General features: G+C 38.7%; 1 protein-coding gene across 13 annotated transcripts in view; it reads left to right on the top strand.

Annotated features, from left to right (window-relative positions):
• PIEZO2 (piezo type mechanosensitive ion channel component 2) overlaps nt 1-13375 on the top strand; it is a 315013-nt gene that overhangs the window by 245882 nt on the left and 55756 nt on the right. For all 13 annotated transcript variants that reach the window (XM_037380206.1, XM_037380196.1, XM_037380199.1 and 10 more), the window contains 4 exons: nt 383-548; nt 8871-9114; nt 10322-10418; nt 12237-12396. In XM_037380206.1, the coding sequence (XP_037236103.1) occupies nt 383-548; nt 8871-9114; nt 10322-10418; nt 12237-12396 (667 nt within the window). The remainder of the gene's footprint in view (nt 1-382; nt 549-8870; nt 9115-10321; nt 10419-12236; nt 12397-13375) is intronic.

The following is a 13375-nucleotide window of genomic DNA, read 5'->3' as shown; positions in this document are numbered from 1 at the left end:
TTTATTTACTCTTCAGTAGTGAGTTGACATAGTATGTAAGAAATTGAATACTAAGTGTGGCTTTGTATGCAGCAGAAAAATTCAAAGAATTGGTGATTTCTGCATCTGTTTTTTTCCATATAGCTTTTCAGTGAAGTGGCATCGAAAAGTATGATTTTTTTCCCCCCTTTTCTAATTTATTTATCAGTAAAAATCACAGAGGATGACAGATAAATAAACTAAAAACAATAAATTTCAAATTGGTGATAAATGAGAGTAGCACAGTCTTGGAGGTTCAAAGCGTGGATAAACAATCTAGTAGCTACATTATAATACATTACCACAACTCCCTACACCTAAGTTAATGACTGAATTTTTCCTTGCAACTACTGCTTTCTCCTAGATGATTTCATGTTGCTGCTGTGTGCATCCTTACAAAGGCAGACATTTGAGGATGAAAATAAAGCTGCAGTACGAATCATGGCTGGAGACAATGTGGAGATTTGCATGAATCTTGATGCAGCATCTTTTAGCCAGCATAATCCTGTTCCTGACTTCATTCACTGCCGGTAAGAACTGAATCTTAAACACTTGGAAAATATAGTGCTGCGGTTTTGTAAAGTCCTCTGGTCTGAAATGAAAACTCTCACAGCTTCCAGTTTTACTTGGAATTTATATTCATGTATGATCCCATCTCCTGACATGTTTTACTGCTGTATGAGACAGAAGATAGCTTCTAGGTGATCAGCTTCTGGTTTAGAAAAGGGCAGATGAAAACAAGTCTTCCTAACACTGCTGATTAAGTGCTCCCCAGAGGGATGTTCAGGGATAAATTTGCCTGAAAACATGTGTTCCCTCCAAGAATGTCCTGTGGGGCAGTGTTTATGGTAGACTTCAGCACTCTGATGGCTTCCCCAAAACACAGGCATGTTAGCAAGTATCCATTCTAGTCTGAACTTGCCCATGTATACGTTTAATTCCACAAAGTCATCACTCATGTCCTGCTGAGTTGTTGTCTAAGTACAATCAAAATAATACTCTAGTGTAAGAGACTGTCCTTTGTGCTATTTCATCCAGGCATAAGAACCTTGAAAGTGTCTTGGAAAGACAGCTGCGGTGTCTTCCTGTTTCTCAACATTGGATGTAGGGTTGTTCGAGAAGGTGCCTAATATAAATAGGGAGCAGAGCCTGAGAGAGTCTGTTCTGGATAGCCTTCAAACAATAGGACCATTCCTATGTGATCATTTCTGCAAGCACAGATTAGCTCAGCTCTTCTGGATTGTGCTGGGCATATTCTTAATCGAAGTTGTGTCTGAAAGTTTGATGCAGTAGTACAAGAATAAGAAGAGTTAAGATTTCTTAGCTAATTGTGTTTGTCAGACTAGGTGTTTGTAAATGCATGTTACCAACGGATGTCTGAGTGTGAAAGGAATTAAAAAAAAAATCAACTAATGTCTAGCAAAATCTTCCTTTTGCTGATAAACTTTTATTTCTTTTACTAGAGAAGTGGTATCACCTGAAGCCCTTCTTAAGATCTTTAAGCTGATCCTGTTTCTGTTGAAAATGGTGGCCAAATCTATCTTGAAATAGCTTTGAAGAGGAGACCACGGACATACATTCAACTCATTTGTTCAGAGATTTATAGTCAGTTCTGGGTGAAGGGTGAACAGTTCTCCCCCTTGAGTATTTCCAGTCTGCACGGTGGACCCAGTGCTCTAGATTCAGTAACATAGGCAGAGAGAAGTCACAGTCTCTCCATCGCAAAATGCTCCATCAAATGGGCATGCTTTCCAAAAGACATCTGCCAAATAGGGCTTGGCTGAGAGGAATGTGTAGTGCGGATTTTCCAAGTTTGTTTCTTACCACTTTAGTGGTGTCCATCTTAGCAAAAGCTAAGACAGCAGTTGCATCAGGCACACTGGTGTGATTGGTCACTGGCAAAGACTATCACTGGTGAAATGGTTGCTGGCAGAAAGAAATTGAATTTTGGTCCTTTAGAGCCCAGAAAAAAAATCATTGTGAAAAAACTCATTAATGATGAGAATGTATTTTAAGGCTGTCTTCAGAAGGGAAAAAGAGGCAAGAAAATCACTGCTTTTTAAACAGCCTCTTTTGGCATCTTTTCAAAGGTCCCTGGAATCTGGTAGGTATTTCTGTCATCTCTAGAAGGTATTCCGAAATGACCAATCATGAAAAATTTGAGGCACAGGGGATGTTCTTTGAAGATTTTGGATCGGAATCAGCATCAGGTTTATAATGGAAAGCGAAGTCCAAGCTGGACTGGCCTGCTGCCTCTCCACAATCCTGCGGGTTAAGTTCTCTGTTTTGGTTCATATGCATGGTGTGCATTAGCTTGAAGTCATTGGTGGCATCACATCCATTCAAACACACTGCTTGGTATGTGCTGACAAAGTAGACCTGTGTATGGATGATTAATGATACGCAAGCATTTAATTGGGAGTTTGCAACTTGTATTAAGCAGTAAGTAATATTACTTACTGGTGGAGAGTACAAAAAAAAAGGCAGAAAATCAAAGAATGCCATTAACAGTAGTGAGCTGAACAAATAAATTGTGATCACTTTATACTTGTTCCAGCTAATTTCAGAAATCTGTGTGGCTGTTTCATGTGATAGTTTTATGTTGTGTGAATAAGAAGCAGAATGAAAAGAACAAGGCAGAGAACGAAACAGAACAGGGACATTTTTGTTTGAAAAATCCATCAAATGAATAGAAAACCCATTAATTTCAGGGACAGAGGAAATTCCAGTTTATGATAGCCTTTCTTGTAGATGCTTGGGCAGGTAAGCTGTAACTTTATATTTTTTTGCTGTTTGTAGTGTTAGCTTCCTGAATCTGTAATGGGAACATACTTGTAGAGCAGTGTGTATTGGTATAAACAGACCTTCCTTAAGTACAAACTGCATAATAGATCTTGTGTTCTCGATGGTATCTTTCCTTTCTTTGAGCTCTTAAGTATCTTCTTCAATGCTTTCATTACAATGCAGTTTTTCCCAGGCTTTAGATTATGTTATTTTTGAGAGGTTGCCCTGCACATATGCCATCTTGAATGCCTAATTTGCTTAAAGAAGCACCAGAGAATGGCTGACAGTCTCTTAAAGTGACTGAATCTTTTATTAGGGATTATCAATCTTTAAAAAGAAGAACTTTCAAGCTCTGGAGAATCCAGCAATGATATACCTCAGAAGAAAATATATTTATCTGGCTTCCATCCAAGACAATTTGGAACTGAAAGGGCTTTGTCTAAAGACATTTCTTGCACTTTGCCACAGAAGTTTCAGAATAGTCTGACTGTTTAGTAACATGGACAAGAATTTGGTTCAAAGCTTATCCAAGCAAGTGAAATGAAAAGTGGCATTTTTCCAGGAGTCAGTCAGAAAGAGCCAAACAAATAAGTGAAGACAACCTGGTTATGAATAAATTACAAAGCATAAAAAGAATTAGTGCTTAGTATTCATGTGTTTTCTGAGAAGACCGATGTGTATTTACTGCCATGTAACAGAAGTGGCAGTTGCAGACTGAAGCACCGTTTCTGAAGTATCTCTTCCCTTGAGAAGATGCTAGTTGGTCACTTTTCCAGTAGGCATGGATAAAAGGCTTTTAACTGCAATATAAACAGTGGCAGAAAAAGAACATATTTCCAAATGCTTAATTTTCTTCTCTCTGGAGAAATATTTCAGCTCAACAATGATAAATACAGTCTAAGGAAGAGATTTCCTGAAATTTTCCTGTATTTCCACCCTCAGATTTCTCAGGGGATATGTGCTTGACCCCAAGGGAGAGCACAACCAAAGGACTTTGAAACAGAAATAAAAATGAAGAATAGAAGTTGGAGCTTTTAAAATGAAACAGGATTTAATGTGACTTCACTGAGGATAATCCTTTCCCACAGTCTCTAATGCTGGAAAATTCTCATTTCAGTTCCCAAGCAGTTTGCAGACGTTCTTCTAGACACTGGCAGGAAAAAAAAAAGGGGGGGATTGTAATCTACTTTTTTCCTCTTAAGAGCAGAAACAATGTTAACAACCAGTCATTGAACTGTCCCCTTTAATACCTGAATCCTGGGAACCATTACCAGGTGAGTCAGATGAAGTCTTTCAAAGGCAGCTGTAATGCCTTTCTTGGAACTACACTTCTTCTAACTTAGGTTAGTGAGAGAGGATCTGCAAACCATCATTACAGGCTTCCTGTCATATTTTTTTGTATGAAGCAGATAAACATTATGTCGCTAATAAAATGAACCCCAACAAATAACACAGCTGTGGATTTGGGAATGTTTAAAGCAGATGGAAGCATGAAGAAAAAACCTCACTGGTAAGAGTGAGAGTAAGAGGGTATCAGTCCTGAGAGAAGGCTTGACAAAAATAGTGGGGACTGAGACCTATAGGATCCACAACACTAAATGTGAAGACGTCCATTGAAATAAGAGAGCAAATTTTCAGAATGTTTGATGTCACTAATTGGCAAAGGGAAAATCAATGAAACTGCTTTCTGAAAGCTGAAATGGAGCTACAGGGAAAGGCTTTGGGGGTGGATGTTTGATGAGAAATTAGCAATGTTAGGATTAGAGGTCACACAGGCTGCTAAAAATGTAAGGGATAGGAGACAGGGAAGACAGGAAAGAAAGAAGAAATCTGGGTAGTAGGGGTAGCTTACAGAACGAATATATATAGGGATAATATGGCTGGAGGAGAGGGAGAGGGTAGTCACCAGAAGAGCGCTGTGGGAAGAGCCTTGGTGTTATATGGGGGTGTGTAGCCACACTCAAAGCAAAGCAGGTGGCTGATAAGGGAAGGCAATGAGGCTACATAACGGCAGCCCCTCCAGCATGAAGAAACATTGAGCTATACTGGTCTGTGCAACAGCACAATAGGCTCCTCACCAGTGTGTAAGCAGAAGTGTGTTTTTCCTGAAACTTCAAAGTGCTGTCTGAGGACAAACATCTTTCCTCAAAGGGGCTGTTGGCTGCAGCATCAGCACCTCTTGGTGCTGCAGGCAGAGGTCTGGGCAATAGACTGGCCACAGCCAAACACAGCGTTGAGCTCGCTGGGAAAACAACTACACATAAAGCAATCCTTTTGCAACAGGCTGGATGGTATTACGGTTAAAAATTAATTCCTGTGGAAATAAAATATCGACGCAATCATGATAAGACTAATAAAGCTTTAGTAAATGAAAGCAGAGTATTTGATGGGAGAGCCATGTGAGGTCACAGTAGCTTTTATGGATGGGTGGAATGAACTTCAGGCTTTGTTTTCCTTGGTTTTGAGCAAAGAGATAAAGTAATTTTTTCCAAAATGTTATCCAGAGTTGTATCAGTGGGTTCTGCTAATGACACAGTTGGCAAATCAACATTTTTTTACTTTTCATTAATCTTTCAGGTTTCTTCTGGATAGTTTCTAATTCAGAGGTTATTTTACTACTGACAGCCATAGTTTGATGCTCTTGGTACACTGGCGTAGTGGCTAGTCTTCCTCAGATGTGTGGCTGTATTCCTGACCTCCAGCTACATGCTCCCACCTGTATCACACCAGCAGTGAGCTGGCTCATAGGCTGAATGGACAGAAAAGTATTTCTTTCTTCTGTCCTCCACCCAGTTATATAAGCTTTTGCAAATTTGCTTCTTGAAACCAGTTCAAAGAACCAAAGCCAAAGAAGGGGCTGAAATGCAGAGCTGAGGGGATTTCCCCTTAGGAAGCATCTGCTCAGATTTCCTAGGTGTATTGTCAGATTACACATTTAGCCTCTCTTTTCTGTGACTGGATGTAGATGTAAAGAGCACTCAGAAGATGAGGTTTGGAAGGTTTATGTGGCATTAAACTAATGATCTATGTGGTCTTCAGTGAAAGCGTGAAATTACAGTATATGCTATTCAAGACTAAGCATTTTTTTCTGTCTGTGAAGAAGTTTTCAAACAGAGGGTAAGCACCCTTCTGGGTTTGTGTAGTGTCTTTTTAGCTGTTGAGATGTCTGTGCATCAGCCTCCCACTTTGCATTATAATCTCCAGAGCAAGGAACTTAAACTCCTCACTTCGTAACTTTCTGGGATTTGGGGCAGAATTTAAAGATTTGCGTCTGAGAATGTGTCAGGTGATTTGAGAGGCAATACATAGGGAAGTCCTCCACCAAGACACATCTTCATTCCTGCTCTCACAGCACTTAACCTACCTATATCATTATAAAAAATGAAAACTGGGCAGATGCATGACTCCACGCTGTAACAGGGATTTTTGGCATACCGCAACTGAAAGAAGTGTGATTTCAGAAATCTTTTTATCTACTTGAAACTAATCAAGTATAGTTCTGTCCATCGTGTTCAATGTGGCATTATTGTTGGGCCAGCACAAAGGTACCTGGAATGGTTGGTCGTATTCATTGATTAGCTGTGCCCTGGATTACTGTTCAAACACCATTTTGTAACATGTCCACTCCAAGATGAGTTCTTGGGAGCCATTTTTATGGTTGGGCTTGCTTGTAGTTGCATATTTATAAAAATCAGAATTATTTTAATCTCTAAGAACTACATTGTCACTTAAAAAATTTTGTATTGCCTCCTGCCTTTTGAGAAGTTTTTCTTTACATCCTGTTTTGTTGTTCATTTGGAGATGTCCAGTGCTATTAAATTTAATGTCTATTTTGAAAATGAGAAGAACAGATGTATTTAATATTTTAAACGACTGCTAAAATGTAGCAAATAGTTAACATAGTGAAAAAATAGCTAAATTATTCTCTTCCTTTTCATATTCTCTCTAATTTCTGGAAGTTTTAATCTGAGAGTGATATCTGCTGTTGGACTGTGACTCCACCAAGTGCCATGCACCTATGCAGGAAAGTTCAGATCCAGCTAGTTCCAGTTGTCTTTAAGAGTCAGAGTCCATTTTTATTGATGACTATTAAGATATTGCTGGGTTTTGATCAATTCAATTCTATTCTGGGTTTTTCTCAAAAGATGCTGATGCATTTTGTTGATAGCAGAGGACAAGTGGTTTTAAATATTGCAATTGTTAGAGCAGTGTCAGGAAGGTGATCTCTTCCTAGCCATCCAACACATCAATAGTTATTATTAAAGGAACACTAAATATTATGTTTGAGTTTTGTTTTTTTTTTCTGGAGAAACAGTGAGACCATCGTTTCCAGGGAATATCAAGTTAGTGAAGACCTGTTCAGCCAATGTCTCCTGCTTCTTTATTTTCCATTGTATATTGATTCTTTGTTAATGTTTCATCACCCAAAACCCAGTAGCATCTCTAAAGTCATTACATTTTTAGATTTCACAGGCAGTAGTCCATAAATTTCTTTAATGTCTGTGGGAAGTAAACATAAAGGAGTTTTCTCTTTACTTTCATTAAATGCCTCTCTGGTTGGCTTCGGCAAGTGAAATGTGTAATACAGGCCTATAAATGTAGGACTATAAATACATACTCCTAGAAAGTTCTGAGCCTGAGAACATCAAGCAGCAGGGGCCTTTTAATGTGGCCTCGTACAGTGCGTTTAGTTCATTTACTCCTTACATGTTTTGGCTTAGGTAAGTGTGTACTCCTATAGTGCTGTATCCCTGCCTGGTTTCCTGACAAATCTAGTTTCGCAGCCTGGGTGAACAGACCCTGAAAACACAGTTACATCTGGAATCAAAACACTAAATGGGAGGAAACTAAGAATTAGTTGGTTTTGCAGTGTTTAGCTATATGTAGTATTCAGTATTGCCTTTGGCAGATATTCTTATTTGAAAGCTCCCTGAGTCAATAGTAAGTCAAGGTTTTAAGGAATCTGAAAATACCAAATCGTTTCTCACCCTTTCCCACTGTAGGCCAAGGCTGATTTCAGATAGCTCTGTCTTGTAGCTTCCTGTCAAATGTTTCAGTAAATTCTATCACGTTTGTATTCTGTTGAAGCCTTTTACCCCTCAAAACTTTAACAGTTGATCTCCATTGGAGAAAGATATTTTTAGCAGCTGTCTTTGAAAACTAGGCTTTTAACCTGACTGAATGTCCCCATAGTCATCAATAAATACAGAATTGTTTGCAGTGGAGTGCTGTAGTTGGCTTCATAAGAGAGATTTGCTATAATACCGCTCAGACTTCTTTAGAAGATGATCTCAGATAGCGTTTAAATTGTGTATGTAGCATTGCCAGATAATATCGCTCTATCCTGAAGTTTGGTGAGAACATGTTTTCGCCCCTTTCATGATACAAGGCTTGATCCTGCATGATGCAAAGTGCCCTAACCGGGTGTAGCAAGATGCTTGTCATAAAATCATAGAAAAGTTTGGTTTGGAAGGGACCTTAAAGATCATCTAGTTTCAGCCCACCTGCCATGGGCAGGGACACCTTCCACTAGACCAGGTTGTTGAGGTCTGGAGCACCTCTCCTATGAAAACAGGCTGAGGGAGTTGGACTTCTTCAGCCTAGAGAAGAGAAGGCTCTGGGGAGACCTTATAGCGGCCTTCCAGTACCTGAAGGGGGCCTACAAGAAACCTGGAGAGGGACTTCTTACAAGGGCATGTAGCGATAGGACAAGGGGGAATGGTTTTAAACTGAAAGGGGGTAATTTAGAGTAGATATTAGGAAGACATTCTTTACTGTGAGGGTGGCGAGACACTGGGCCAGGTTGCCCAGAGAAGCTGTGGATGCCCCATCCCTGGAAGTGTTCAAGGCCAGGCTGGATGGGGCTATGGAGTATATGAGCCAGGGAGACCCATGAATGAGCTAGACCCGCTGATCATGGTGTTACTCTTGAGCAGGTGTGCGAATGCTGAAGTGGAATGAGAATGCTCAGAAGACCTTAGGCACAAGTGTCACCCAGTAGTGCAGAAAGAGGAAAGATAGCATTGCCCTCAGAAAATGGTAACTTTTTCTCCTTCTTTTACTTCCAGGTCCTACTTAGACATGTATAAGGTGATAATATTTAGCTACCTCTTCTGGTTTGTGCTTACTATAATCTTCATAACGGGAACCACGAGGATCAGCATATTCTGTATGGGCTACTTGGTAGCTTGCTTTTATTTTCTTCTCTTTGGTGGAGATCTGTTGCTGAAGCCCATCAGGAGCATTCTGCGTTACTGGGACTGGCTGATTGCGTACAATGTCTTCGTGATCACAATGAAGAACATCCTCTCAGTAAGTAGCCGCTGTCTTTCCTCTGCCCTCAGCACTTTGGTTTCATTGGAAGTGGTGCACAGTGCATTGAGTGGTCACTAAAAATCCTTTTTCAGGACCACAGCCTTCTGCAGGCAAAAAGCAGGCCGCATTTTAATTCAGAAACTGCAAGTGAATATCCAGGGAATGGTAATGCATATACATTGTAGGAAAATGTGCACCCATGTATTCAGTTGGGCTCTGTAAAAGCTCACAAGCTATTTTCAAAGGGCCAGGTTCTGGTTTCTTTTCCTAGTAAAGTATCTCCTTAGAAGTCTTGTGAAAATCTCAGTAGAGTGGGAAGTGAGTAAGAAGTGCAAGATTAGTCATAACATTGATAAATAGTGCACATTTAATTAAAACTTTTGTTTAAAACTAGCATTTTCAAACCTACTACTAGATGCAGTTGCTGTGTGATGTAATGTGAGGTTAACTACAAAATTACAAACTGCATTTCTGTTTCCTTTAGAAGCAGTGTGAAATTCAGGTGAAAATAGATATGTTTGATAATTAAATGTCAAATTCTTCTGCAAAATATTGAAGTTTTTTTTACATTAATTAACTCTTTAGAGCAGATTCTTGTAGTGGCACTGGTAGGTGATTGAGACAAGCCAGTAATTTAAATCTTTCTGAAAGATAAATTTAGATTTATATCTGGCAAATGCTTTTTAGCTTTGAACATTTTTAGTGCTGGACTGAAAAGAGCAGACATTTTTCTTTTTACATTTATATAAGTCACTGTACTGAAATAAAATTGATTTATGGGTGGTTTGAATTTGCAAATGTTCTAAATGCTTACATATGTGCTTCATTTTATGCTTGGGAATTCAGTGGAGCTACGCGTGTGTTAAGCTTGTCCATGTATGTTTGCAAGATTGAGTCAGTCATTTATAAAAGTTGCTTAGCTGTCACATTACAACATGTGCCAGATGTATCACTTTCTCTACAAAAACACAAACAAAACCCACATACCTTCTATCTCGCTGATAATCAAAAGAACAAATCCTTGCGATCTAAAAGTGATGTGTTTTGCCGGTTAAGGCATTCTTTCTTCTAATGTCTGTTTTAATAATGGGATATAATAGCCAAGGGTAGTCACAATATTCCCATGTAATGTAAAGAGGTACAACTTTTCTTAGCTTTATTTCTGGTACGTCTTGTTATATGAAATTGTTCTTTTACTTTCCAGATAGGAGCATGTGGCTACATTGAATCATTAATTAAGAACAGTTGCTGGTTGATTCAGGCATTTAGCCTGGCTTGTACAGTTAAAGGCTACCGTATTCGTAAGTACAGCTCATTTTTCTTCATAATTTTCTATAAATGAAGAAGCACCTTCAAAATATTTTACTGTATTTAAGTACCTGACATATTACCTTGTGAAAAAATCGTACCTGCAAGTTCAGTTAATACCACTTGGTCCTATATTGACTAGCAACATAGAATATTGAAAATATTTCACAGAACCAAAAGATAGATAGATACATATATACAGAGAAAACTATCAACACCCCACACACATACCCACACCAACAATTTGGTGATACTGGAACTTAAAACAGTTTCCCTGTATGTGCAGGTGATGTGATACTTGAGGGTATGCTTCCACTGTACGACTTGAGCTAGAATGTCATCTCACCATCACTTTAAGGAGAGGGCACCTTTTCCCAGCTGCATACTCCCACTCCTCCCTGTGTGCCAGGTCTTATGTTCAGTTGCTCAAAGGGTAAACCAGTTCAGCTCACTGAAATGACAAGCGGTTAAGCCAGGACAAAAGTGCTAATTTTTTGCATGCATAGTGAGTTTAGGCAATTTTTGTTTTACAATTATTCTCGTGTTTGTGATGATAAAAGGGAGGGAGTGAATAGTGTATGTGGATGAAAGTGAGAGAAGGGAGGAATGAAGTTTGGGGAGCAAGACACTTCACCTCTCAGTCAGCTATTAATTTGGCTCCACTTTGCCCTGACACCCTGGATTGACAGTTTGAAAACACCTGACTATTTTCAGTGGTTTTTTGCTGAATTTAAAGTACTGTTTCATCCTACTGAGTATGCAGCAAAGTTCTAAATTCCTGCCTTTGTGTCTGATCCTAATAGGTAAGTGGGGAGTAAGGGGAAAGAAAGGAAGTATGAAGATGCAAATTCATGAGATAAATGGTGTCCTGTAGTTCTCGTATTATCCAAAAATTTTTGAGCGGCAACAGAAACTTAGAAACAGGTTTCTTACTCCCCAGGGGATGGACACAGCAGGCTTTGAAGCTCTTGGAGCTTGACCTTCCAGATCTATTAGACTGGCTTGCTTGATTGTAAAGCCAGCTTCAAGCCAGAGTCTGTCCCTTGAGTACTTCTACTCCCTTCTGTAGAGCAGCATAGGCCATTTAGTTTATGGTTTAGCTCCACAAAACCCAGTTTAAATTTTTTTAATATCCCTGAGAGAACTGTCTTTTAGAGAAGAAAAAAATGAAAGAAAGATATAGCCCGAGCCAAAATCTAGAGGTAGGAGGAATGGGATTTCCTCTGCCTGTCTCCTCCTACCCTAAAGGAAGCAATTTTGTTGTTTCAAATATTTTTTCTCTCGTGCAATGGAAAGAAACACTGGACTGAGTTATGGAGAGGAAAAATGAAAATATTAGGTGGTGGCAGTGAAAAAATTATTTTGACCAAAAAACCCCACACTTCTTCCTCATGTTGTTAGTGTTTTTAATAGAAAAATGAGACAAAAAGTTGCTTTGAAATGAAGAAAAAAAAAAAAAAAAAGAAACATACCATTTTAGAAAATCAAATATTTCAGGCTAACAAAAATTACTTTTTCTCCACTCCTTGTTTTCAAGTACTTCCTAGGACAGGGTGAATTTGTTTGCAAGTGGTTCAGTTTTGGTGAATTCTCAGTTTTCATGGGATATCACATCATTGGAAGCTTTCCAGTTTTGTGTAAAAGAAAATATGATGTACTTCAATTGGAAATGCATGTCAGTTTTCTAAAGAAATATCTAATTAAAGCACCTCAATTCAAATAATTTTAAAGGATAAGATTATTTTATTGAATAAACATTATAAAAGAATACTTAATACAACAGTTCTTATGCTGATGGTGTCTTTTTCCAGCAACCAACAACCTAGATTGTAAACTGCCCAGTGGAGAAGCAGGAATCATTTGGGACAGTATATGTTTTGCTTTCCTGCTGCTGCAAAGAAGAGTCTTCATGAGTTACTACTTCCTACATGTGGTTGCAGATATAAAAGCTTCTCAGATCCTAGCATCAAGGTAACATAAAGTTTTAAAAAATTAAATGAAGCAGCTCAATTCTCTCATAGGTACAGTACATGCTTATTTATGATAGGCAGTACTAAAAGAGTACTTTAACATTGTTTTAAACAATCCCTGCTAAATTCATAATTGCAAACCCAACTCTGACTAAGCACAAATGAGAAAACAAATTAATTGAGAAACTGGTAGAAATTAAAGCATCTTTCCTACCAAACACCATCTGCTGCTCTCGTAGCCCTTATTAAAAGCATGAAAGTTGATGTGTGTTGCAGCATTCTCTCAACATCAATATGTATGAGAGCAAATGCCAGAGTTTTTAAGCCTTGGAAAGAAAACACTCTGCTATCAGAGCCCGTTTGAGACAATGGGCCTTAGAAATCACAACTTCAAAAATGCCACATGAAGAAGAATAGAGGAAAGTTATCACATGTGGCTTAGAAAGACAATAAGAATGTCTCACTTGGGAAGTGTCACATCACTGAGCAATGACTAGGTGTGGTTAGGAAGTATCACCCTCTTTGGGCCTGTTACTTACACTTTCCCACCAGTATCACTATCACAACCATTCTTCTGTTTTTTAATAAGAAGGCAGATCTTAATTTCAGTAAGATTTCTAAGGAATTACTTTTGTCAATATAGAATTAATTGTATTGTAGCTTTTTTTCTTCAAAAAAAAACCCCATATGTACATTGATTTCTATCTGTTGAGGGCAAAATTAGGCTTGGATGTCCTGAAAGGAGGTATTTTTTACCTTCCTGTTCTTACTCCTCCAGGGATCATTTTAAAAAGGGAACATGTTTAACTGTTCATACTGAACAATATTCACCACTCTAAACAGGGCTACCAAAAGATCTATGCGTCCATCCATATTGCCTGTCTCAGACTTTTGCTCTGGGGTAAATTTGTCTGCTGATGCCCAATTTTGCTGGATACCGCCTTTTTGTAGCCTTTTTTGTACCCTGTGTTCAGTGAAAA

This window comes from Falco rusticolus, chromosome 3 (assembly GCF_015220075.1).
Source record: "Falco rusticolus isolate bFalRus1 chromosome 3, bFalRus1.pri, whole genome shotgun sequence".
Lineage (NCBI taxonomy): Eukaryota > Metazoa > Chordata > Aves > Falconiformes > Falconidae > Falco > Falco rusticolus.
Note: the sequence above shows the minus strand (reverse complement) of the source record. Positions and strands in the feature narration are given on the sequence as shown.